Below are 24742 nucleotides of genomic sequence, written 5' to 3' on the forward strand. Positions count from 1 at the left end.
TTTGCCCAACCGTAGCTTCCTGTTTATTCCGTCTCAGTTTCGTGATGACGTCTACCACAACATCCTGACCTCAGACCTGCCCAACCTGCTGGAGTACGGCAACATCACGGCCCTCACGCACCTGTGGAGCTCAGGACAGATCACCAACTTTGAGTACCTCACTCATCTCAACAAGCACGCGGGCCGCTCCTTCAACGACCTCATGCAGTATCCCGTCTTCCCATTCATCCTGAGAGACTACATCAGTGAGACTCTGGACCTGCAGGAGGCCTCCATTTACAGGTCAGTCCCTGCGTCAGCATTATTACTGTATTTGAATGCCGTTTTTCATTAGTGATAGCCTGATAAATAGGGCTGGGCCAAAAAAAAAAAAGTTTCGATTAATCTTTTTTTTATTTTTTTTTTTTTTTTATTATATATAGTCGATTCAAAATCGGTTCTTAAAGGCCACAAATCGATTTTTTCCATATTGTTTTATCCATCACCCAAAAGCCAGTATTAGTTTTCCTACACTGTTTATAGCCTTGCAGTCTCCATGTTACAGCTAATGCTGTGAGATTTTATGTGTGTTTTATCTTAAACATAAAATAACCTGATCCTGATTGATCAAGGCATGCGACTGTTCTGACTTGTCAATTTTCAGCATAAATTTTTCATCTTGCATCAAAATCCTGTCTATTCATTGTATGCATTTGAAGTTGGGTTTTAATATACCCAAGTGTACCTAAAGTAAAAAGAGTTTAATATACAGGTTTGTGGCTCTTAATTTCTTTTTTATTAATTAACCACTTATTAATTAAAAAACGTATGTTCACCGTTCTTTTTTATAAATATAGGATTTGTATCAAATCTATAATCATTGAGTCGAATCGGGAATCGAAATCGAATCGGATTGAATTAGCTGATCGTTTTAAGATCATCGGCATCAACTGATTTCTGTGCCCATTTCGCCAATTAATAATAGTGTTAGCTCTCGCTAGTCATCAAAACTATGAAATGGTACAAATGGAAGTATGTTCTAATTTTCAGTATCGCCATCAGATTTTTTTTAACACATATAATTATAAATTCTCATATACAGTTGTGCTGCTTCATATTTTTGTTGAAACTGTGATGCATTTTATTTTTCAGGATTCTTTGATGAATAGAAAGTTTAAAAGAACAGCATTTATTTGACATATAAATCTGTTGTAACATTATAAATGTCTTTACTGTAACGTTTGATCAATTTAATGCATCCTTGCTGAATGAAAAAAAAAGTAAACTGTAGTGTATCACGGTCTCCACTAAAATATGATGCAACATGACTGTTTTCAACATTGATAATAATCATAAATGTTTCTTGAGCATCAAATCATCATATTAGAATGATTTCTGAAGGATCATGTGACACTGAAGACTGGAGTAATGATACACTTTACTATATATTCACATAGAAAACCGTTAAATCCAGCCTTGGTGGACTTAAGATACTTTAAAAAAATAAATAAAAAAATCTCAATTATTCTAAACCGTTGACCATATATATATATATATATTATAGACATGTATGCAAATGACGATTTTTCCTTTCTGTTTGTCTTTTTGATGTAACAGGAGCCTCAGCAAACCCATCGCAGTGCAGTCTAAAGAGAAGGAAGACCGTTATGTGGACAATTACAGGGTACGGCAGCACTGCAGGGCTTTAATTCCTGTTTACACCAGCGTCTGTTAACCAATCACACTGTGGCTCTGTTCCAAAATCTGGTGAGCTGTCTACATAGGCATCACAGGCGCAGGCCCGGCACGAAGGGCTTTCCCAGCAGCACATTATGTTGCCTTCTGAGACATTTTCATCTGGCTAAAATTCTGACGTACAATCACAAGTGTCCTTTGCAGAAAAGGAAAATTTCAGCTTAGCAATACCATAAATCAAGTCTCCCATGCATTAATCACTTATGATGAGACACCATTTCAGTATGCTACCTCAGAAGACAGCTGACAGAAGATGTGCGGTTTCTACACTCTTTGATCATTTTGTATCCATATTTCTTTTAGAGCGTATATGTTTACAGCTGATGTCATTAGGTGTGTGTAAGTGTAACTAACTGTTGATGTCCTCCGCAGTATCTGGAAGAGGAGTTTAAGAAGGGCAAGCGAGAGGACGACCCCATGCCGCCCGTCCAGCCGTATCACTACGGCTCTCATTACTCCAACAGCGGCACCGTGCTTCACTTCCTGGTCCGGCTGCCGCCCTTCACCAAGATGTTTCTGGCCTATCAAGGTCAGTTCAAACTTTTATAAAAGTTTTCAAAATCATTCAGCCTTTTGACCAAGCGGATTCAAAAATATTGAATGTAAAAGTAAACATGTTTAGTTAAAGATGTTTCCATGCTATTCTTCAGTATGTGAACTCAATAGGGCTGTCCCCGACTATGGATTTTCATAGTCGAATCAGAATCGTCATGTCTTGCCTATAGTCGACTAATAGTCGAATCATGTGTATGGGGGCGGGGCTTTAACGTTTCAAAGCCGCGATGTACAGAAAATCACACAAAGATATAGAGGAAAATGTATAAAAACATTTTGGATCAATAAAACTAAGAAATAACATAACTCCAGAAAGGCCACACTGCAGACAGGATTTGCATTTCACATGCAAATCAAATTAAATCGGCTTAATTACCTGTGCAAGCAGGCCAGCCTACAGCACAACATCGATGCACCGAAAAAATAAACAATTAATTTACTAAAATTAAATTAGAACAGAATAGGCCTATACCTTTCTAATAAATAAAAAATACAAAACGAAATAAATTAGAATCAAGTCACAAGATGAGGAGCAAATGTGTGCAAAATGCCTAAAGTGCAGGGGAACATATATTCAAAACACAAGCCACAAATAGTTAGATTAGATAACCCTGACAGATTAATACATAAAATAAAAATAAAGAAATGATTAAAATAACGATAGTAGCCAGAATTTTCAACTTTGTCTTTTTAACTGCAGAAACAACAATAAATGCTAAACTGGAGGCAGTCTTTTTAGCTAAAAATTTTCACAGCATCCAAAAATCTAATTAGAACCGGCTGAAAAGTTTTGAAATCACTTGTACCCTACCTCGTAGTACGGAGAGAACAAATCCAGTCTTTCACTCTGTCTGTGTCCGTTGGAGTCTTTTCAAATTGTGCGCGCGGATAAAATACATTCTAACGTGAAACCCAGTCTATGCGTGAAACGTGTTAACGTTGGCCGGCAGAAGTGCGATAATGGTTTTCCTGATGCTAAATCCAGCCTTGGAGAATATCCTTTCTGATGGTGTACATCCACACTTTAGATTTTCTTATCCCAGACATTGTTAAAGATTTAAATCCTTGCCGCGAAGACGCTCCTCTGTCGGTCACGGATCGAAAGTGAAACTTAAATCTGTCACGGGTGTTTGGATTTATTCACGCACGTTAAAAAATATTTATTAAAAGCTTCTTTCTTTGCACATTTTTATATACAGCATTATCATAATAGGCTGAATATTAACGTATTGACATAAAAGCTAGTTCTATGTGAAATTGAGTGCCCTCATATAGCCAAAGTGGCATGATCCTCGTTTCATAACACCACTGCGAAGATTCGACCATGAGATCGGTAGTCGAATCAGGCTCCTCCTATCGAAGCATCGAATCTTCGACTATTCGGGGTCACCCCTAGAACTCAACAAAGGTTGTTTAATAATTAAATGAATATATATATATTGACCCAACAAAGCCTACTGCTTGTTGCTTTTTGATAGTGTAGACCTGTTTTGTACTATGTACAGCACTTTGGATCAATCTATATTGTGTTTAAATGTGCTTTATAAATAAATGTTGTTGTTGTTGTTGTATTGTCATTTAATATGCAAATTTCTATGGCTTCTAATTGATCAACATGATCAAAACTTTGCTTTGCTTTTTTAGCTTTCAAACTTTGCTATCAATCTCTGATTGATATTTTAGACTTTTTTATGTTTTAAGTAAAAGTCTTTTAGTATAATTGTACAAACGTCCTCCTTCAGCTCGAGCTTCACGTGTCTTTCTGCTGTCAAATCTGATTTTTATCAAGTAAACGTAAGAATAACTTTGATATTGTTAATAATATTTCAAAATGAACACTTACTGCACTGAAGCAACTTCCGTTTACTTGATTATCCATAAATAAATAAAAAATTGTTGAAAAATCATGTTAAAATTTGAGTGTCAAATATGATCATCAGACATTTGAGGAAGATTTATTAGTTCATCTTTCAATCATCATTGTATCGCATTGCATTATATGTTTTAAAAATACAGAGCCTTGATCATAAAACTAAGCATTGATATTTATATGCATTTTATGTCCGTATCTGCTATACTGTTATACAGATCTCATTGATTTACATTATAAGCATAAGAATATCATCACTTTTTGACCATATGAACATTAGCGTCTGCACTAAATAGCATGAATGCGTTTTCAATCATATAAGCATGTTGTATTTCAAATATGATCATTAAAAAAACATATGCAAATTATTTCTTTTTTGATTTTATCTAAAGGTTCAATAAACTTCTCATTCATATTTTTTCCTGACTATTATTTCATATGTCAGGCTTTACAGGGTTAATGAAAAGCAATATTAATATACATATTTTTACTAAAACCTTTTAATACATGGAAAATCACTGTGCTGTGCTGCGCCTAGCATCATCCTTCAACACCACATTTCGTACCTTATTATGTAAATGTTCATGATTTGCATATTCAAGAAAGCAGAAGCTCCGGAACATAAAAATCAAATACAACCACCCCTTCAAAAGCCCTGATTGATAATCTATTGTCTGTTCATAACTCGCTGAGGTTTTTGCAACATCACCCTCTTCAATTATGATTCTGCATCGCCAGGTTTTTAATATTTAACAGCACCTGTGTTTGCAGCGACGTCTTCAAACATGTCAGTGTGATGCTTTTAAAGGCTGTCATTGAAAAGGGTCTTTCTGAAGTCTCACGCTAACATGCATTAGCCTCAGAAAGATGATCAGGCCTTTCATCCAGCCTCTTTCCTTCTTTCTCCGGCTATTTTTAGTTCAGTTGGTTTATCCATATTAGGCAGCACAAGAAACTAATGAAAGGTTTTGTGTGTCTCGCAGACCAGAGCTTTGATATTCCCGACCGAACGTTTCACTCCATGAACACCACGTGGCGTCTGTCGTCCTTCGAGTCCATGACGGATGTCAAAGAGCTCATCCCAGAGTTCTTCTACCTGCCCGAGTTTCTGGTCAACAGAGAAGGTGGACGCTCTTTTACACCTGGTTTTCTTCCTCTAGCATCCAACATCCAACTTCTCATGTCTGTCACTATTAAAAAAAGAAAATAACCTTTAACCTTCATCCTTCCCCATGGGTCAAACATTGTTTGAAATTGTTTTTGAAAAAAAAAAAAATTCGCACTTGAACCTCGAATACGCAAAAAAAAAAAGAGTTTTGTGGTTAAAATTTAAAAAGAAAACAAATCCTTCCTCACGGGTCAATTTTACCCCCTTAGGAATGAATGGAATGCTTCAGTACACATAGAAAAACCTAAAAATGCTCAAAATTCAACAAAATGTTTTATTTTATAATGTCTACATATGTTATCTGAATGCATACTGAAGAGAAACTGACTTTAGGACCCAGTGGCATTTACTCCATATAGGGCCATCTAGTGGCAAGAGTCATGAAATATCATGTTATATTATAATTTTTTTCCACAAGAGGTCGACAAATGTAAGATATTTTGAGCTGAATTAAAATGTTTATGCATGAAATTGTGAGTTATTTTGAATTTAAAGGGGAACTATGCAGTTTTTTTTAGCTTAATTTACCTTAACTGAACAGCTTCGGAGTCATTGAAATGGTTATATGACTTTTTTCGGGTTGAATGGTGGCCGTCTCACTTCCCCCTTGCACCTGTGAGCGGAAGAAGCACCCTTGCCAACGAGTCGCCAACGAGTTTTTACGACAGTGTTGTCAAATATCTATTCCGACGCTGTAAGGGGGAGCTCTATAAAGACACCTGCTAGCAAATAGCGAAGTTGCCAAAACTGCATAAGTTGAAAGAATGTGAGGAATGTGCTTAAATTACTATTTATTTATTATTTATTGATTAAATACAGTAATTTAAAGGTAAATAAAATTAAATAAATTGCATTAGAAATAGAAAAAATATTATCAAAATGAAATAAAATAAGCTTTCTGGACAAAAAAAGAAATGAAGTATAATTTTAGGGAAGGGAAGGATTTGTTACAGGATCGGGGGAAGGATGAGGGTAACCTAGATATAACCAATGACTATTCATGTAAAACATTCAAGAATAATATTAAAAACAGCTTGCTAATGTTAGCGTGGTATTTCCCGCTCTCCCCTCTGGCAGGTTTTGACTTTGGCGTGCGGCAGAACAGCGAGCGGGTGAACCACGTGAATCTGCCGCCCTGGGCCAGGAACGACCCGCGACTCTTCATCCTCATACACAGACAGGCTCTGGAATCGGATCAAGTCTCCCAGACGCTCTGCCAGTGGATTGACCTGGTGTTCGGGCTCAAGCAAAAGGGCAAAGCTGCAGTCCACGCCATCAATGTCTTTCATCCTGCAGTACGATTCCTTATTACGTACAGCTTTAGCACACTTATCACTGATATTTTACGTCTTTTGATCTTTTAAAAAAAGCAAAGCCTGTCAAAAACATGTTCAGCTACAAAAAAATTATATTGTGCTTAAAAGAAATTAAGCTTATTTTAGGACCACCACCATTCACCACCATAAATGTTTTTGAAAAAAGCTCACCAAGGCTGCATATTTGATCAAAAATACAGTAAAAACAGTGGAATATTAATACAATTTAAAACAGCTGTTTTCTATGTGAAAATATAGTGAAATGTAATTTATTCCTGTGATCAAAGCTGAATTTTCAGCATCATTACTCCAGTCTTCAGTGTCACATGATCCTTCATCACTCTAATATGATGATTTGATGCTCAAGAAACATTTATGATTATTGAAAACAGTCAGTATTTTTGTGGAAACTGTGATTAATTTTTTTTTAGGTTTCTTTTATGAATACAAAGTTTAAAAAGAACAGCATTTATTTGGAATAGATTTTACTGTAAAATTATAAATGTCTTTACTGTCACTTTTGATCAATTTAATGCATCCTTTCTGAATAAAAATATTAATTTCTTTACAAAAATATTTCTGGCCTAAAACTTTTGAACATTATTGTATGTGTCAGCATTATTGTAGATCGGCTGTCTTTGCTCTTTCGATTTCTCAAATCCATCAGACATTGATAAACTCACATCGGACTTGCGCTTCAGCCTGTTAACTAGCATCCGTAAATAAATCAGATTTTTCCCCTCCCTCTCTCTCTAGACTTACTTTGGCATGGACGTTTCTGCTGTTGAAGACCCTGTACAGCGTCGGGCTCTGGAAACTATGATCAAGACGTACGGCCAAACTCCCAGACAGCTGTTCAACGCCTCCCACATCAGCCGAGCGGGAACCAAACTCCTCTCGGATGCAGAACTGCCGGCGGCCATGGGCCTCCTGGTGCAGCTGGCCTTCCGAGAGAGCCGGGAACAGCCCAAAGACTCCACCTACCCGGTACAGCACACACACACTGCGGACATTATTGTGCGGTTTGACATTAAATAGCTTAAGGATGATATTAAAGTGCCACCGTTATGCTAATTTTAAGGTTCCTAGTTTTGTTTTAGAGTTTTCTACAATACGTTTACATGCATCTAGGGCTGCCTTCGACTAAAGATTTTTCTAGTCGACTCGTAGTCGTTCATTTAAGCGATTAGTCGACTAATTACAGCCCAAAGACTCCACCTACCCGGTGCGGAAATTATTGTGCGGTTTGACAGTAAATAGCTTGAGGATGATATTAAAGTGACCCCGTTGTGCTGTTTTTAAGGTTCCTAGTTGTTTTAGAGTCTCCTACAATAGTTTTACATGCAGGGTTTGAAATTAACTTTTTCACTCACCGGCCAATTTGGCTACAAAATGTTTAAGTTACCGGCCATTCAGAACTTCTACTAGCCAAAAAAAAAAGAGAACCAGATTAACTACGTCACAGATTTTACACATTCAATTTCTTATTAAAAAAAAAATCCTGTCATCCAGCCATCTCCTCCCTTCCTCTTTCATCCTCATCACCCAAAATGTGTTTAAGGTGGACCGATTTACACAGTACAAAGAACATAAAAAAAAAAAGTAGGATGTTGGAAAATAGCAATGTCTTTTCTGTTAACCAAATGATTTTTAATCTTCACTATTGCTTCAATGCAAATGAACAAGCGCGCCGTTATTTGTTGCGTAGTGACGGTGTTGCGTAGTGACGTGTGTGTTCAAGTAAGCCAGATATGCGCAGATTCTGTGTAATACGCTGTAATTAATATATCAGGATGACAAGGTGAGTATTTGCACTAAATCTGCACAGATTTGGCTTACACGAACTTCCCCAGCAAACTGAGTAAACATAGTAACACGCCAAATTAACTAGTGATTTGACAGCATTAATTGCCTATATATTACATAGTCTAATCAGCGCTCAAACGCACACATAAATCTTGCCACAGCGCACTGGCAAACGTAATGATTATGAATGGGAGACTGTCAGAACATTTTAATAATTTATTGCTAATGTTTTCGGCTGCAGAGATTACGTCAACAAGGCTGACTCGTCATCTCCGCAGTAGTGGACGTTTCATACGGATTACATAATCTGAGAATACTTATTTTCCATTCGGATTGGTTCATTTAAAAATAAACATTTCAAGCTTTCTATAGATATATTTCTCATGTCTGTGAGGCAAGTATACACTGAGTTTCGGTTCAGAGCGAGCCAACTTGTAAAGTTGCTACTACTTACATGTTTCAAGTGATAAGCCATATTTGAGGTTGAGGAATGTTTGGATTTCCTGCCGTTAACGATCTGTCCCTCACGGACCGCGTGATTTCGCCACTTCCTGTGGAGTTTTTTTTTGTTTCTGTGACTAAATAACGAATAAAATGTTGACAGACCAAGCCTCTTCTAGTCGACTAACGATTAGTAAGCAGTCCTACATGCACCCAATGTCAAAAAAACTTTAATTTTCTCATAACATACATTGCACATCACCTCGTTCATCAAAGAGCGAGAAAACGGTTCATTCGAAGATTCAGTCTCTCTAAACCCCCTCCTTTCCGAGAGTCGACTCCGCTCTGATTGGTCAGAGTCTGATGTGATTGGTCGACCGCTTTACAGCGCGTGTCGCATGAATCCCAAATGATCTTTTACAGCCTTTAAATCCTCCCCTGTGATTTCCAGAGTCCTCTGCCGTGGATAAAGGGCTTGAAATGGGGCGAGTACGTGGGATCCCCCAGTGCTCCGGACCCCGTGGTGTGTTTCAGCCAGCCTCACGGCGAACGCTTCGGGTCCCTGCTGGCGCTGCCCACACGAGCCATCTGCGGCCTCTCCCGCAAGTTCTGCCTCATGATGATCTACAGCAAGGAGCAAGGTGGAGGAGACACACACACACACACACACACGAGAAACTGCCTCATCATTCATATAGACATACAAATATAGACCTGATATACAGTGACATTCAAAAGTTTGGGGTCAGTTATATATATATATATATATATATATATATATATATATATATATATATATTTATTTATATATTTATTTATTTATTTATTTATTTATTTAGGATGCATTAAATTGAAGACATTCATAATGATGCAAAAGATTTCTATTTTAAACTTTCAATCTTAAAAAAAAAATGCATCATGGTTTCCACAAATTTCTTTTGGGTGATTTTTGTGATAAAAATTATGGTGATTTGTGGGGATTATTTAAAAAGAATGTCTAATATAATTAGGATACCACATTTACCATATAAATGACACAAAATAACAAACAAAATGCATAAATCTTGTTTAATTTGGTCTCTTACCAAATTCTGATACATTAAAACTTTCAAAACAATGTTTTTTCAGACTTGAAAAGGGGGATATTGAGTGCGGTGTCTTAACCAACCTGAAATAATATATTTTTTAAGTGTTGGCTATTAGATAACCTGCTAGGCTAGTGTAACGGTGTACTATCTAGCTTTAATAACATGATCACTTAAGATAGGCAATATGACCAAAATCTTATAAGCAAACCACAGCTAAACAAAACTTGCTTAATATTAAATTTGTAAGTATTTAAGTAGGCTAAATAGTCAGTAATAAAATAAGAAACAAACGACAATAGAACAAATAAAGATACAGATACAAACAGTTGTTGTTTGATTAACATTAACGACACAGACACCAGGTATATTAGGCTGTTTTGACCACTAATGCAACGATCCAATACTGAGCGCGTCACAAACTGTTTGTTCACGTAAGACATAACCATCAACAGGCATTTAAGACATGATTATGTGTGTATTTGACCGTTCAATCGCAATAAGCCAAGACAAGAAATCTAAAGCAAGTCTGATATCGGTCAGTATGTCAGTACCGAAGTTATCTTATCAACATCTCTATCCTCGTGAAAATAATGCATTACAACTTTAATTAAATTAGGGATAGTTCAATAAGATAATTATAATAAAAAAATGTGTGACCTTTTAATTGTTATGCAGGATTTTGTTGATTTTGCGCTGTATTCAACGATCGCCGATTCCTAAAAAACTGGAGGGACTGACGACTGTTTTCAACATTAATAATAATCATAAATGTTTCCTGAGCATCAAATCATCATATTAGAATGATTTCTGAAGGATCATGTGACACTGAAGACTGTAGTAATGATGCTGAAAATTCAGCTTTGATCACAGGAATACATTACACTTTAAAATTATATTAATATTCCACTGTTTTTACTGTATTTTTGATCAAATAAATGCAACATTGGTGGACAGAAGACTTCTTTCAAAAACATAAAAAATCTTATTAATGGTGCTGTCTATGAATTTCTGATGCATTCCAAATGTATTGTGCACATCCACATTTATACATTTATTAGCATATATTTTTATTCAAACAGATGTCAATAACAGATGTGAAAAACAAAAGGGAACCCAGACCTGTTTAAAGAGGAAACCAGGCTGTTTATCAACCATAACAGCCATAATCTGTGCAAATATTGAATGATTAATCAGACCAACTATATGATTTGGTCCTTTTATTGCATCTGCATTTTATCCCAATTATCCACATCAATGAACACAGTTCTCAGAGTACCTGAAGAAATCACGTTTGCCATCATAGAAAATTAGCTCAAAGTACAAATGAAGTGTTTCTCTGTGTGTGTGTCAGGTGTAAGGAGCATGCACAGCACAGACATACAGTGGTCTGCTATCCTGAGCTGGGGTTACACCGACAACATGCTGCGTCTGAAGAGCAAACAGAGCGAGCCGCCCATCAACTTCATCCAGTGCTCACCGCTGCACCAGGTCAGAGCCGTAAACACCGCTAGCATACGCCGGCTACGCTTGGACAGCTTTCAGATTCAGTTTGTGATGTGGCAGTGCACTCGTCTGTTATATGTACAGCACCCTCTACTCAACATTGACTTAAAAACTGGTGAACTGGTTTGGGTAGTTAGCTAGTTAATGCTGTAAATTTAAAGCCACTTTGAAAACAAGGTTGAATTTGATGAAGCATAACAATTGCACACATGCATGCAAAAGTTCACACTTCCTGTGTGACATCACTTGGACTTCCTGTGTGCAATATTATTTAATATTATGGTAACATTTTACAATAAGGTTCTTTAGTTAACATTAGTTAATGTATTTATCTTAACTAATGAACCTTATTGTAAAGTGTTACCAAACATCTTAATATTCAACAATATTATTGATCTGACTGAACTGAGCTGGACGATGACATCATTTTTTGCAGAACTGCTTTATAGAGGAAATTAACTAATTTAATAATTGATGATCTTTACAGTGGAACTGAATCAACATCCGAAATGCATTATTTTCCTGTTAACCCTGTAAAGCTGCTTTGAAACAAACTGTATTGTATAAAGAAACGCCATAGAAATAAAGCTGACCTGACAAAGCCTAGCTCACAAAAGCATGTCCAGGTCATATTTTACCCCTAAATCAAAAAATTAGAAGAAGACACATTAATTTTTGTCATTTGTGACCGACACGCAAACAACCCCCCCCCCCCCCCCCCCCACACACACACACACACACACACACACTCTACCACACTTAAGTATATATTTTGGTGTATATATACACTTCATATAAGAATTGAAAATAGTATTTTTGTGCATTTATGCATACCAATTAACGTAAGCAATAATTTGCCAAGTGATCGACAGGCGAAGAGCACCAAAGTATTGCTGCCCCCCCCACCCACTACATTTTGGGGGGGGGGGGGGGGGGGTGAAATATGTGCTAGGCTTGTTCTCGTATCAAATTCAGTGTGTGGCCAGCCACCTTCTTACTCGTGAACGAAAGTACATTCGTGTCATTGAAATAAAAACGGTCATTTTTTACCGACACGCAAAGAGCACCAAAATATTAATTACATTGCTGACCCCCCAATGCTTTGAACGGTAGTGCAATTTTTGATCTTGATTTTGGGTGAAATATGAGCCACCAGGCTCGTTCTTAACGGGTTTTGTGAGATTCAGCCTCTTTACGTAATCACGTCATCAAAATGTCCCCTTCTTCATGAGTGTGTTTCCTCGTCTCCGTTCTGATCTGGGTCTCTCTGGTCTCTCCTCAGGTGTCGAGTTGTGCCTGGGTGCCGGACAGTTGTCAGCTGTTTACGGGCAGCAAGTGTGGAGTCATTACCGCCTACAGCAACCGCTTCACCACCACCATGGTGCGTAACCATGGCAACATGCCCCCACCCACGCAGCCGCCCACGTCCATTATCACTCCCTGTAGAGCACCTACACACACACACACACACACAGTGTTTGTAGTGGCCTTGTTAGTCATCTCCCGGTTGCCCTAGAAACACATTTCCTGCGGCCCACAGGTGGGCTGAAGTCTGGGCGTCAGACGGCGCTTTCATTGATAACCTGTTTCTCTTATTCGTTTCAACCAATCTTTCTGACATTTGGAGAGGTATTTCAGCTGATATCATTTGAATGCATTCTTATCAAGTTCATTTTATTTAGTTATTTAATTTTATGTATTTTTCTCATTCTCTTATAAGATTCAGAAATGAAGGCAATGTGAAGTCTTGTTTCAAGATATCGTATTGCTGTTAATGGTTCCCTGTTTATGTAAAGTTTAATAAAGAATAAAAAATATATATATATATTATATATAATTAATTTAAAGAACTTAGACCTCAAACATAAGTACACAAAAAAAAAAATTTAAGATTATAATTTCAATTGATATCATTTGAATGCATTCTTATCAAGTTAATTTTATTTAGTCATTTAATTTTGTTTATTTTTCTCTTTCCTCACGTTTATGTATTCATACGTTTTACATGTCTTTATTTACGTATTCAGTACAACATGTATGACTTGTACTTATAACATTCAGGAATGAAGGCAATGTGAAGTCTTGTTTCAGTCGTAGTGCTGTTAATGGTTCCCTGTTTATGTAAAGCTTAATAAAGAATAAAAAAACATTTAAAATAAAATAAAGATGTAGATGATAAAAAGGAGAAATAAAAAAAAAAAACTCTTTTGATCAGAAAAAGCAGATACTCTGAAGAATGCTCACGCTGCTCTTTTCCAAGACCAGATATCGTCAAGATCCATAGAAATTATTTTAACAAATTTTTTTGGTGATTTAGTGTATATATTTATTAGCAGTGTATATACTTTTTATTCAAATAAAACAGAGACCAAGTGTAAAAAAAAGAATCCAATTTAAAGGGAAAAGTGGGCAGTTTATCAACTAACAGCCATAATCTGAAAATGCACAAGTATTGAATGATTAATAAGCCCAACTAATATGCATTATCAGCCTGCATTTTGACCAGTTTTAGTGCTTTTATTGATTGTACTCTTACATACAGCCATGTGGTGGTTTGTTTACCCTGAACCATAAAACCAGATCAGAATCATCTGTTAAAGCGCTCTTTCAGCTCATTCAGACCATTATCAGTGCTCTAATGAGGCCATTAGCCAAACCCCTGAGAGATCTGCAGTTACAGTCGTTCTCCGTGTGTTCTTCAGCCCACAGAGATGGAGGTGGAGTCTCAGGTTCACCTGTACGGTCACACGGCCGAGGTCACGGGCCTGTTCGTCTGTAAACCCTACAGCATCCTCATCAGCGTGAGTCGGGACGGCACCTGCATCCTCTGGGACCTCAACAGGTTTGTGCTTAACCATTCATATATTCAGGGTCATGATAAACCTGGAAGAGCCATGTGGATGAACCCTGTATATTACATTTATGCATTTAGCAGACACGTTTACTCAAAACAACGGGCAGCAAAAGCAGTTTAGCCAATGATAATTGTAATGAGAGACAACGATATTCATAATATACAATGCCAGGTTTAGTAGACAACTATATTAGGATGCATATTAAGATATATTATTAAACGAACGTAGATGCAGAAAAGATATTAAAGTCACACTTTTACACATCAAAATCAACAGTATGAAATAAAATTTCAGGAGTAATTTCTATTTTAGGAGCATTAAGACACCTTTCGCCCTCCAATTCTTATTACTATAATGTACAAAATGACAATTCTATATATAAAAATATATATATTTTAATGTATCCTCAAGCATAAGGTCCTGTAGACCTCAAACATAAGTACACTGTAAAATAAAAAGGATTTTTAGAAGATTATTGGATTACGTTTGACAAGAAAATACTATTTTCGGTCTTTCTGCTTAACTCTTTCCCTGCCATTGGCGGAAATTTCTGGCTTTCCACGTTTCCACTGTTATACAGTAGGGGGCGCTGTTACACATCTACTGAAAGAGTTCAGAATCTCCTGATCAAAACACAGGAGAAGAAGAAGCAGAAACAAGCAATAGAAGCATTGCTACATGTAAAATAACATGATCATCAACATTAAACAGCATATAAATCAAAACTGTCTAATGTTATGAATGAAATGTCGACCCAGGACGAGTTACAGGACTGAAGCTTTGAGATGTTGGACTCCATCTGTGTTTTAATCATCGTTCTGGATCTGATCCGAAGTCTTTGACAAAAAAAAACAGCTTTTTGCTCAAAATGTTGCTTTTTTATTAAACTTACTCACATTCAAGTGTTGATAAAAAAAGAATGCATTAAGCTAGAATAAAACAGGTATATATTGCATGTTCAGATATCCATACAAATTGGTGGGGAAAGAGTTAAAGTGCAGTATAGAAGTGTTTGTACTGCCTTAATATTATAATAATTATGGCTTATTTAAAAACCCTTTGTTGCAGTGTTGTATTGCAGTAATGCGACTCTAATGAGTGTTTGTGGTTTCTTGTGTTAGGCTGTGTTACGTTCAGAGTCTCACGGGTCACAAGAGTCCAGTGAACGCCGTGTCCGCCAGCGAGACGACAGGAGACATCGCCACAGTGTGTGACTCAGGTGACAGTACACACCCGTTACACTGCTGGAGTTAAGACAAATATATTTGCACAAAAAAAATATGAATTTGTAGGCAAGGCAAGTTTATTTATATAGCACATTTCATACACTATGGTCATTCAAAGTGCTTTACACAGAAAGGAATTAAAATAATCACAACATAAAAGCTAGGAAAATTAAAACAGTTATAAAAGGAATTAAAAGAGATGATGATGCATAGATAAACTGGCAAAAAAAACAGTATGTCATATTTTATATTCATTCATTATATTCATTTTATCACATTTATATTCATTTTGAAATATGACTCTGTGAAACTCCAGATAATTTCAGAAATGGAAACTAGTTGTAATCTGGGCTTGAAACAGCTGGAGGTCAAGGGTCAAGTCTGATTTTGTCCATTACACTCCCAGAAGACTAGACTCATTAGACTAGTTCTGCAGTCATTCCTTGTTTCATGAGGAAACTCTAAAAAATGCTGGGTTGTTTCAACCCATGTTTGGGTCAAAAATTTAAAACGGTTATAAAAGGAATTAAAAGAGATATAAAGACGATATAGGGCCCTTTCACACCTACTTTGTTTGGTCCGGATTTTGGTCCGAATCAAAATTACAGGTGTGAAACCTCCCGCGCACCACGGTCCGGACCAATCAGACGAAATTTGGTCCGACGAAAAGAGGTAGTCTCGGTCCGGATCAAACTGAGCAAAGGTTTGGTTCGTTTCTAGTGTGAACGCATTTTCTGTATGGTTCGGACCATTTACAGGAAGTCCCGATGGTTCCCGCGTAGCCTAAACAACTGAAGAAGAATATTAATGTGCAGATCTGTCAGTCCTGCCACAGTGCGCACACACACACACACACACCTATATTTGTCCTGCCGGCGACGATAAAATGTTCGCACAACAAGGACGTTCATTTGGCGAATGTGAACTAGCCTGGAGTATAGCTGGCGCTGCAGGGAGTAATGCTGTAATAATAACAGTATAGTGGCAACGATATGCATCTGTTCATTCAGTCTGGTCTAAGTTACCCGCCGGCTTGACAACACGCTGACGTCAGACGCACGTCCGTTTACAAACCAATCAATGTCAGGATGCAGCCCACATAGATGATGACGACAGGACGCGAGTACGTCATGTGAAGTTCTTTAGTGCGCTTGCATAGTTGCAGTGTGAAACCAAACCAAAACTTGCCGAATGTATATAATGTATCAAAACATGAACTTTGGTTCGGACCTTGGTGCAGACTGTCAGGTGTGAAACCGCCCATAGTTATAAAAGAGTAAAAAGATAAACATCTGGCAGAACACCGGTGTATCATATTTTGCACAGCTGCATGTTATACTGTGAGGTGTGTATAATGACGTCCTCTCTGTGTGTGTGCAGTGGGTGGAGGAAGTGATCTGAGGCTGTGGACGATTAATGGAGATCTGATCGGTCACGTTCACTGTCGAGAGATCATCTGTTCGGTGGCGTTCTCCAATCAGCCGGAGGGAGTGTCGGTGAACGTGATCGCTGGCGGGCTGGAGAACGGTGTGGTCAGGTACAGGACTCACCCGAAACCCCACAAACTACACACTTTTAGCTGGTTTGGGACCAAATGCTGCAAATTAAAGCCACTTTGGAAACAAGGTTGAATTTGATGAAGCATAACAATTGCACACATGCATGCAAAAGTTCACACTTCCTGTGTGACATCACTTGGACTTCCTGTGTGCATTATTATTTAATATTATGGTAACATTTTACAATAAGGTTCTTTAGTTAATGTATTTACTAACATGAACTAACCATGAGCAATACATCTGTTACAGTATTTATTAATCTTTGTTAATGTTAGTTAATAAAAGTCCAGCTGTTCATGTTAGTTCACAGTGCATTACCTAATGTTAACATGATTTAATAAAGTATTAGTAAATGTTGAAATTAACATTAACAGAGATAAATAAATGCTGTATAGGTGCAGTTCATTATTAGTTCATGCTAACTAATGTAGTTATTAACTAACAGACCTTATTGTAAAGTGTTTCCAATATTATTATTGCACAGCCATTATTGAATGAGTTCCATAAAAACATTGTGTTTTAAGACTCTTATCAATGCTTATCTTTCCTCTTCTCTGTCATCATATTTCATTCTCTACTTGTTTCTGTCTGTCTTGTCCTCGTTCTCGCTCAGGTTGTGGAGCACATGGGACCTGAAGCCAGTCAGAGAGATCACCTTCCTGAAATCCAACAGGCCTATCATAAGGTACACACTTGCACCTCATATGACGTCACACAGATTTGTTCTTATATCATGGTTAGAAAAGTTACGTGCTTCTATACACTACCAGAAGTGAACAAAAGTTTGGAGCAATGAAGATTTTTTGTGTTCTTCTGCTCACCGAGGCTGCATTTATTTGATCAAAAATACAATAATTGTGAAATATTATTACAATTTAAAATAACTGTTTTCTATGTGAATATACAGTAAAGTGTAATTTATTCCTGTGATCAAAGCTGCATTTACAGCATCATTACTCCAGTCTTCAGTGTCACATGATCCTTCAGAAATCATTCTAATATGACGATTTGCAATTATTAATTATTAACCGTTATTATTGATGCTCAATTGTTAATTATGGTTCTTAAAAATGTTTTGGAAACATGATACTTTTTTTAAGGATTCTTTAATGAGCAGAAAGTCCAAAAGAACAGCATTTATGTGAAATAGAATCTTCTGTAACATTATAAATCTATTTACTGTCACTTTTGATCCTTTTAATAAGTCCTTGCTGAAAAAAAAACCCATTATAATTATTATGATTATTATTGTTATATTTAAATCTTATTTACCCCAAACTTTTGAATGGCATCACGTTTTTTTTTTTGTCAACATTGATAATAATCTCAAATGTTTCTTGATCATCAAATCATCATATTAGAGTGATTTCTGAAGGATCATGTGACACTGAAGACTGGAGTAATGATGCTGAAAATTCAGCTTTGATCACAGGAATAAATTACACTTTACAATAGAAAACCGTTATTTTAAACGGTAAAAATATGTCAATTTTTACTGTATTTCCGATCAAATAAATGCAGCCTTGGTTTTATTTCAATAACAAAAAACTTTGAACTAATATAGCAAGTGCATTATTTGCTCCTGATGATCATGTGCCTGATGATGTTTCCTCTGGATTCTCTCGCAGTCTCACGTTCTCGTGTGACGGACACCATCTTTACACGGCCAACAGCGAGGGCACGGTGATCGCGTGGTGCCGACGAGACCAGCAGCGCATGAAGCTGCCCATGTTTTACTCTTTCCTCAGCAGTTACGCTGCAGGCTGATCCCCGCGTGCCACAGAACCAGTGACCCCGCTGACCCCGAAAGAGGAGGAGCCAGAGGCACAAGCCCCGCCCATGACCATCACAGGATCCGCCCCCTGATCCGCCATGGAAACGCACGGCACTTTATGCTGTGCTATAAGCAACTGTATCATAAAGAGAGCGTGTAAAGTGTGTTTCCATACATGCGTCGGGGGTCGTGAGGCGGAGCGAGCGCAGGCCTTTCCCACCGGATCACTTCTGTTCGTCATCCTCGTTTGTTTTGTGTTTGGTTTGACTGATGATTCATGTCGTAGTATTTGTTCGTGATTTTTGAAAGCTGCTAGAGTCTGGTCCTCCTAAGACTCGACGTTTGAAGGCCTGTTTCTCTCTCCTTCGTCATTATGTCCCTCGTCTCTGCTATCCTGAGAATAGAAATCCTGCTTTTGAAGCCAGACCAGACTGAGATAATCTAAACACTAGCGTCTGCACTGGTAATCCATGCAGGGTATTTCTCTCCCAGACTTCGGCATGCAGTGGCAGAATGAATGTGTGCACGCAATGCCTTGTTAAACTTTTCATTGAAATATTTATTCTCAAACAAGGATGAAAGCCACATCTAAACGTGTTTCTCGTTTCTTTATTCTAATATGCACTTCAGACGATCCTGTGACTGTCGAAGGTGGTCGTTCGTCACTCATGAATAACAATATTTATTCTGTTATTTATTCCACCAACTCAAACCAAACGGCCCAGTTTGCCAGTTAATAAGCGCATCAAATTCATATTAATTCATTAAAAAAAACATGCTTTCGTTCTGAATCTGTTCTATACTGTTCAGTTGTGTTATAAATGATTGCATGTTGTGATCAAGCATTGTGATCAAGATCATTGGAGATGCAATGTAAAGTTTAGTCAAATCTATACCTTTAGGACCAAATCACTAATTCATGGGTGATTTTTGTTTTGTTTGTTTTGTGGTTGCAATAAAAACAACCTGATTACTGTACAAAGGCAAAGCAATATCACTAAACAATTACACAATTTCATGAGGAAACCGATGCTCTTGAAGTCTTAAGTGTCAGTCAGCCTTAAATATGGAGGAGAAATAACTGAGTTGAAGTACACGAGTGTGTTATCTGAACGTGATCCAGAGCGTTCTCTGTGTTGTTTTTCTTTTCTTTTTTTTCTGAAGCATTCTGTATTTTCTCTTACATTGCAAATAATTTAATTAGCTTGTCTTATATTTTAGTGTTTACCAGAAAGGGAATGCTTTCACCTTTTTGTTTTGCGTTATTTTCAGAAATATCAGACACATGTATCGCTGAAGTCGTTCACTCTCAGTGTGAGTCCAGAGCGCCAGCACTTCAATGAAAGGTATTTAGAGAGAATCATCTGGTGTTTACTGAGCAGCCGGAGTTACGTGCTCGTTTTATGGGTTTGTTTTCTTATGTTTATGTATAAAATCTGTTCTCCATGCTTGCATTACATACGTATATCTCTTAATTATTGTGCACAGTGTTGTCATGTTTGCAGTTCCCTCAGAAAGAGATTGATGTTGCTGTCATTGTGTGAGTTGTTCACGGAGTTTGTAAAGCAAGATGTGTGAATCTGTCTGACAAAACTATCACGAAAAGGCTTATTGTTATCAGTCGAATGTTGAATTAACAGTGGTTTATGTAAATTAAGATTGATATGTTCTCCAAGGCCTGGCTGGGACATTTCTAATTTTTTTGTATTTATGAAATATGTAATAAAATGTCAACTATATAATATATATATATATATATAAATATTCAAGAAATTTTGATTCAGTTTGTTGCACTTGTTTCTCATGTTCAATGTTAAAAATAAAGGTTTTGCAGCAATGCCGTAGAACCATTTCTGGTTCCCCAAAGAACCGTCCAGTCCAACCGTTCTTACGAGAACCATTTCTAGAACATTTTAATGATCTAAAGAACCTTTTGCGTAATCGAAAGGTTCCATGGCTTCTAAAGATTCCTCATGGAACCAGATCCTAATATTCTATATTGCTCAGTTCTATATTCTAAATGATTCTGTTCTACATTTACCAGTTCTATTCTGTTCCATTATATGCTAGTTCTATTCTATTATACTCTATTCATAAAAGTTAGCGAGTTCCATAACTACATGTGCGCCCATTTTATTGGTTGTAAAAAATATATATATATCATATATAATATATATTCATATATAAAAGAGCCAGGGGTTCAGGGACTGACAAATATTATATAACATTTGAATTGAGAAAAAGAAAGAAATATTAATAATAATAATAATAAAAGAAATAAAGTAGAAAATATATATAAATTAAACAAATATTTAAATGTGGAAATATTGATTAAACATATTTTATAAATATAACAATCCTCGCCACAAAACAAAATAATAATATAAAATAAAGATTATACAAAAACATTAAAAAGTGAGCATACATTAAAAATGTTTTAGTAGCCTTTTTGTTACAGGAGGTAGACAAGGGTTTAATATAGACATTAACATCATTTTGAAAGAGAAAAATTAGGGGACTAATTGCGAGAGATCTTCACGCGCCTAACATCTGTGTTACGTCACAGTGCGAGTGTTTTGGAGGCGGTTACGTCATCCCGGTGACTGGGAGACCCGGTGATGTCACATTAAGCAGGGAAACCTCACGTGCCTCGGATGCGCCCTTCAGAATAATGAGCCCTAGTGATCCTCCAGCTATACTAAACATCTGATCTGATAACACACACACACACACACACACACAGGTCCACCGATACCGGAGGACGCGCGCGAAGCGAACCGTCTGATTTCTTAAAGGCGCAGTGACACCTGCATCCTCGCGCGCGCCGCGTTTGTGCGTCACATCGAGGTTCCCCTCCTCACATCCCATGAACCGACACCGAATCAACCCAGCAGAGCAGAAACCGGGGAAATACTCGACGTTTGACGGCGTTCGGCGGATGCACGCGAGCGGACGGTGACCGTGTGTGTGTGAGGTGTGTGTTGCGGGTTTTTCCTCGTCGCGTTCGGGTGGAGTCGAGCCACATACTGAAGTCTGACCACTGACACACTTCAGGTGGGTGTTAACACGCGTTCCTGTGCCTCGCCAGGTATTTGTGCTCGTTACGTAGATTCGAATGTTCTATTGCGTAGTTTTTGGAACGTTTGAGTGCAACATTTGTAACAATTCCAACGTTCCAAACGTGACCGCGGGTTTATGGGCAACGGTTTCGCTTAATTATCTCATGGTCAATACGAGCGATGTGAACGCGCTCGTGTTGTAGATTTGGGATGAGGGATGATGTATGTATGGATGGATGCATGTTTTTTTTTTTTTTGTGGGAATGATGCTGGAATGACCAGAAGCGCGTGAGAGCGAAAGATGGACGCGCGCGAGTCTCTTGGGCGTTTGATTCCATCGGCTGGAATTCCGCCTTTATAATCGAAATGATTATGATGAACATTCAGATGTTCAGTGATGAGCTTCACGAGCTCTGTGATAATTCACGGAATGGCCTTTGAATGGATGGATGGATGGAGGAACATCATCACGACCCTCGTGTGTTTTTGCTGATTCTAGATTTTGTCACATGTCGCCTACAAAAAAACAAGCATTAAATATGAGAGCTAAATAGCTGTAATGGTTTATTATGATTTACTGTATTGAGATGAACCCACATGTTCCAGTGCAATGGTTGTTTCTGGCCTTTATTCAGCACTGTATCATTATGAATGTATGGAGATGTACATGATGCTCTGAGGGTTAAAGGGGCTGTAATGAAGCTCATGTTCTGCTGAGGTCCACTTTACTGCTGTCTAGTGATTTATTTGTGAAAATAATACAAATGCCTTCAAAATGAACCTCTATGATTCTTAGCTGCTCCTCTGACCTGTTTTGACCGGTGTTATTGGAGCTGTTATATGGGAAATGTGATTGTTTAACCCAGAAAAAATCCTGGAAATATCAGGGAAGCGTAAAATGACGATGATTATTCTACTGTCTATTCTATTTCTGTCAGTGAGCTTTTTTATTTGATCAAAAATACAATAATAATAGTAATATTCTGAAATATTATTACGGTTTAAAATAACTGTTTTCTGTGTGAATATATAATAAAGTGTAATTTATTCCTGTGATCAAAGCTGAATTTTCAGCATCATTACTCCAGTCTTCAGTGTCACATGATCTTTCAGAAATCACTCTAATATGATGATTTGATGCTCAGGAAACATTTATGATTATTATCAATGTTGAAAACAGTTGTGCTGCTTCAGATTTTTGTGGAAACCATGATATTTAAAAAAAAAAAGAAAAAAAGAAATTGCATTCCAAGCTTGAATGGAATTAAAAGAATAATAATTAAACGATCAGAGAACAAGTGCTGTTCCTCATACATTTACTGAACTCATCTCAGATTCAGTCATTCATAAATACAGTCACATTGAGACTCTTACAGTAAAGTACTGTTTACATTTAAATTAAAGTCACAAAAATTGACAATTTATGTTTTTTATTCTACATTATTTATCCAAGCACATCATTTTGTGCCTCATAATCTTTCATCTTAACTTCCCCTCCCTCTTATAACTTCTCTTCTCTGATGATGTGGGCGGGGCAACCTGTCACTCACATGTGATCCACCAATAGCAAACCACAACCATCCAATCATCCAATCAATTCCCCACGGACAAAATCAAGCCCCGCCCTACATTTGTTCTTGTTGCATAAACTGCTTTTATAAAATAAAAGTTATTCATCACATTTGTTCTGTCCATAACTGTGTTAAGTCACATAAAAACGTAGTCAACGTGCCGCTAGACTAACCGCTAGATGCTCATACTAGTACTTAAGATATAGTCTTAAAGGGATAGTTCACCCAAAAATGAAAATTATCCCATAATTTACTCCCCCTCAAGCCATCCTAGGTGTATAAGACTTCATTCTTTCAGAGTTATATTCAAAAATATCCTGGATCTTCCCAGGTTTATAATGGGAGTGAATTGTACCTTAGATTTTGAAGGCCATAAAAGCGCATCCATCCATCATGAAAGTGATCCATACGACTCCAGGGGTTAATAAAGGCCTTCTGAAGCGAAAATATCCATATTTATTACTTTATAAACTATTATCACTGGCTTCCAGTTACGTCCGGAAGAGTGACCTCTGACCCCACGCATGACGTATTGACGAACATGGAAGCGCAGAGGATAGAGCAAAACTAAACACCGGTCACACATAAAGAGAAATGTGGGAGGAGCTTGAGTTTGTTGAACCGTGAGAGGCGTCAGCTCCCACCTAATCTTACACGTCTAAGTCACGCGTGGGGTCAGAGGTCACTCGTCATGCGTGGGGTCAGAGGGGTCATGCGTGGGGTCATAGGTCACTCGTCATGCGTGGGGTCATAGGTCACTCGTCATGCGTGGGGTCATAGGTCACTCGTCATGCGTGGGGTCATAGGTCACTCGTCATGCGTGGGGTCATAGGTCACTCATCATGCGTGGGGTCATAGGTCACTCGTCATGCGTGGGGTCAGAGGTCACTCGTCATGCGTGGGGTCAGAGGTCACTCGTCATGCGTGGGGTCAGAGGTCACTCTTCCGCCGGAACTAGACTCGCATACGGTCGTTACCTGAAGCCAGTGATTAGGCTATAGTTTTATAAAGTTATAAATATGGATATTCTCGCCTTTATGAACCCCTGGAGTCGTATGGATTGCTTTAATGATGGATGATGCGCTTTTTTGGGCTTCAAAATCTATGGTAACATTCACTCCCATTATAAAGCTGGGAAGAGCCAGGATATTTTTGAATATAACTCTGATTGTGTTCGTCTGAAAGAAGAAAGTCGTATACGCTGGATGAGTTGAGGA

At 37.7% G+C, this 24742-nt stretch overlaps 2 protein-coding genes across 7 annotated transcripts in view; both read left to right on the forward strand.

Annotated features, from left to right (window-relative positions):
- Window positions 1-20351, forward strand: part of lyst (lysosomal trafficking regulator) — a 120383-nt gene extending 100032 nt beyond the window's left edge. For all 6 annotated transcript variants that reach the window (XM_084391829.1, XM_084391831.1, XM_084391830.1 and 3 more), the window contains 14 exons: window positions 38-282; window positions 1597-1663; window positions 2107-2263; window positions 5143-5283; window positions 6405-6622; window positions 7400-7630; window positions 9342-9531; window positions 11330-11466; window positions 12764-12862; window positions 14184-14323; window positions 15458-15555; window positions 16943-17099; window positions 17735-17806; window positions 18750-20351. In XM_084391829.1, the coding sequence (XP_084247955.1) occupies window positions 38-282; window positions 1597-1663; window positions 2107-2263; window positions 5143-5283; window positions 6405-6622; window positions 7400-7630; window positions 9342-9531; window positions 11330-11466; window positions 12764-12862; window positions 14184-14323; window positions 15458-15555; window positions 16943-17099; window positions 17735-17806; window positions 18750-18888 (2091 nt within the window). In that variant the 3' untranslated portion in view covers window positions 18889-20351. The remainder of the gene's footprint in view (window positions 1-37; window positions 283-1596; window positions 1664-2106; window positions 2264-5142; window positions 5284-6404; window positions 6623-7399; window positions 7631-9341; window positions 9532-11329; window positions 11467-12763; window positions 12863-14183; window positions 14324-15457; window positions 15556-16942; window positions 17100-17734; window positions 17807-18749) is intronic.
- A 1161-nt stretch (window positions 20352-21512) lies between these two features.
- Window positions 21513-24742, forward strand: part of gng4 (G protein subunit gamma 4) — a 13689-nt gene continuing 10459 nt past the window's right edge. Inside the window, exon 1 of the mRNA XM_084391839.1 lies at window positions 21513-21949. The gene's annotated coding sequence lies outside the window, so the exon portion shown is untranslated. The remainder of the gene's footprint in view (window positions 21950-24742) is intronic.

Source organism: Rutilus rutilus (genome assembly GCF_951802725.1).
Source record: "Rutilus rutilus genome assembly, chromosome: 20".
Lineage (NCBI taxonomy): Eukaryota > Metazoa > Chordata > Actinopteri > Cypriniformes > Leuciscidae > Rutilus > Rutilus rutilus.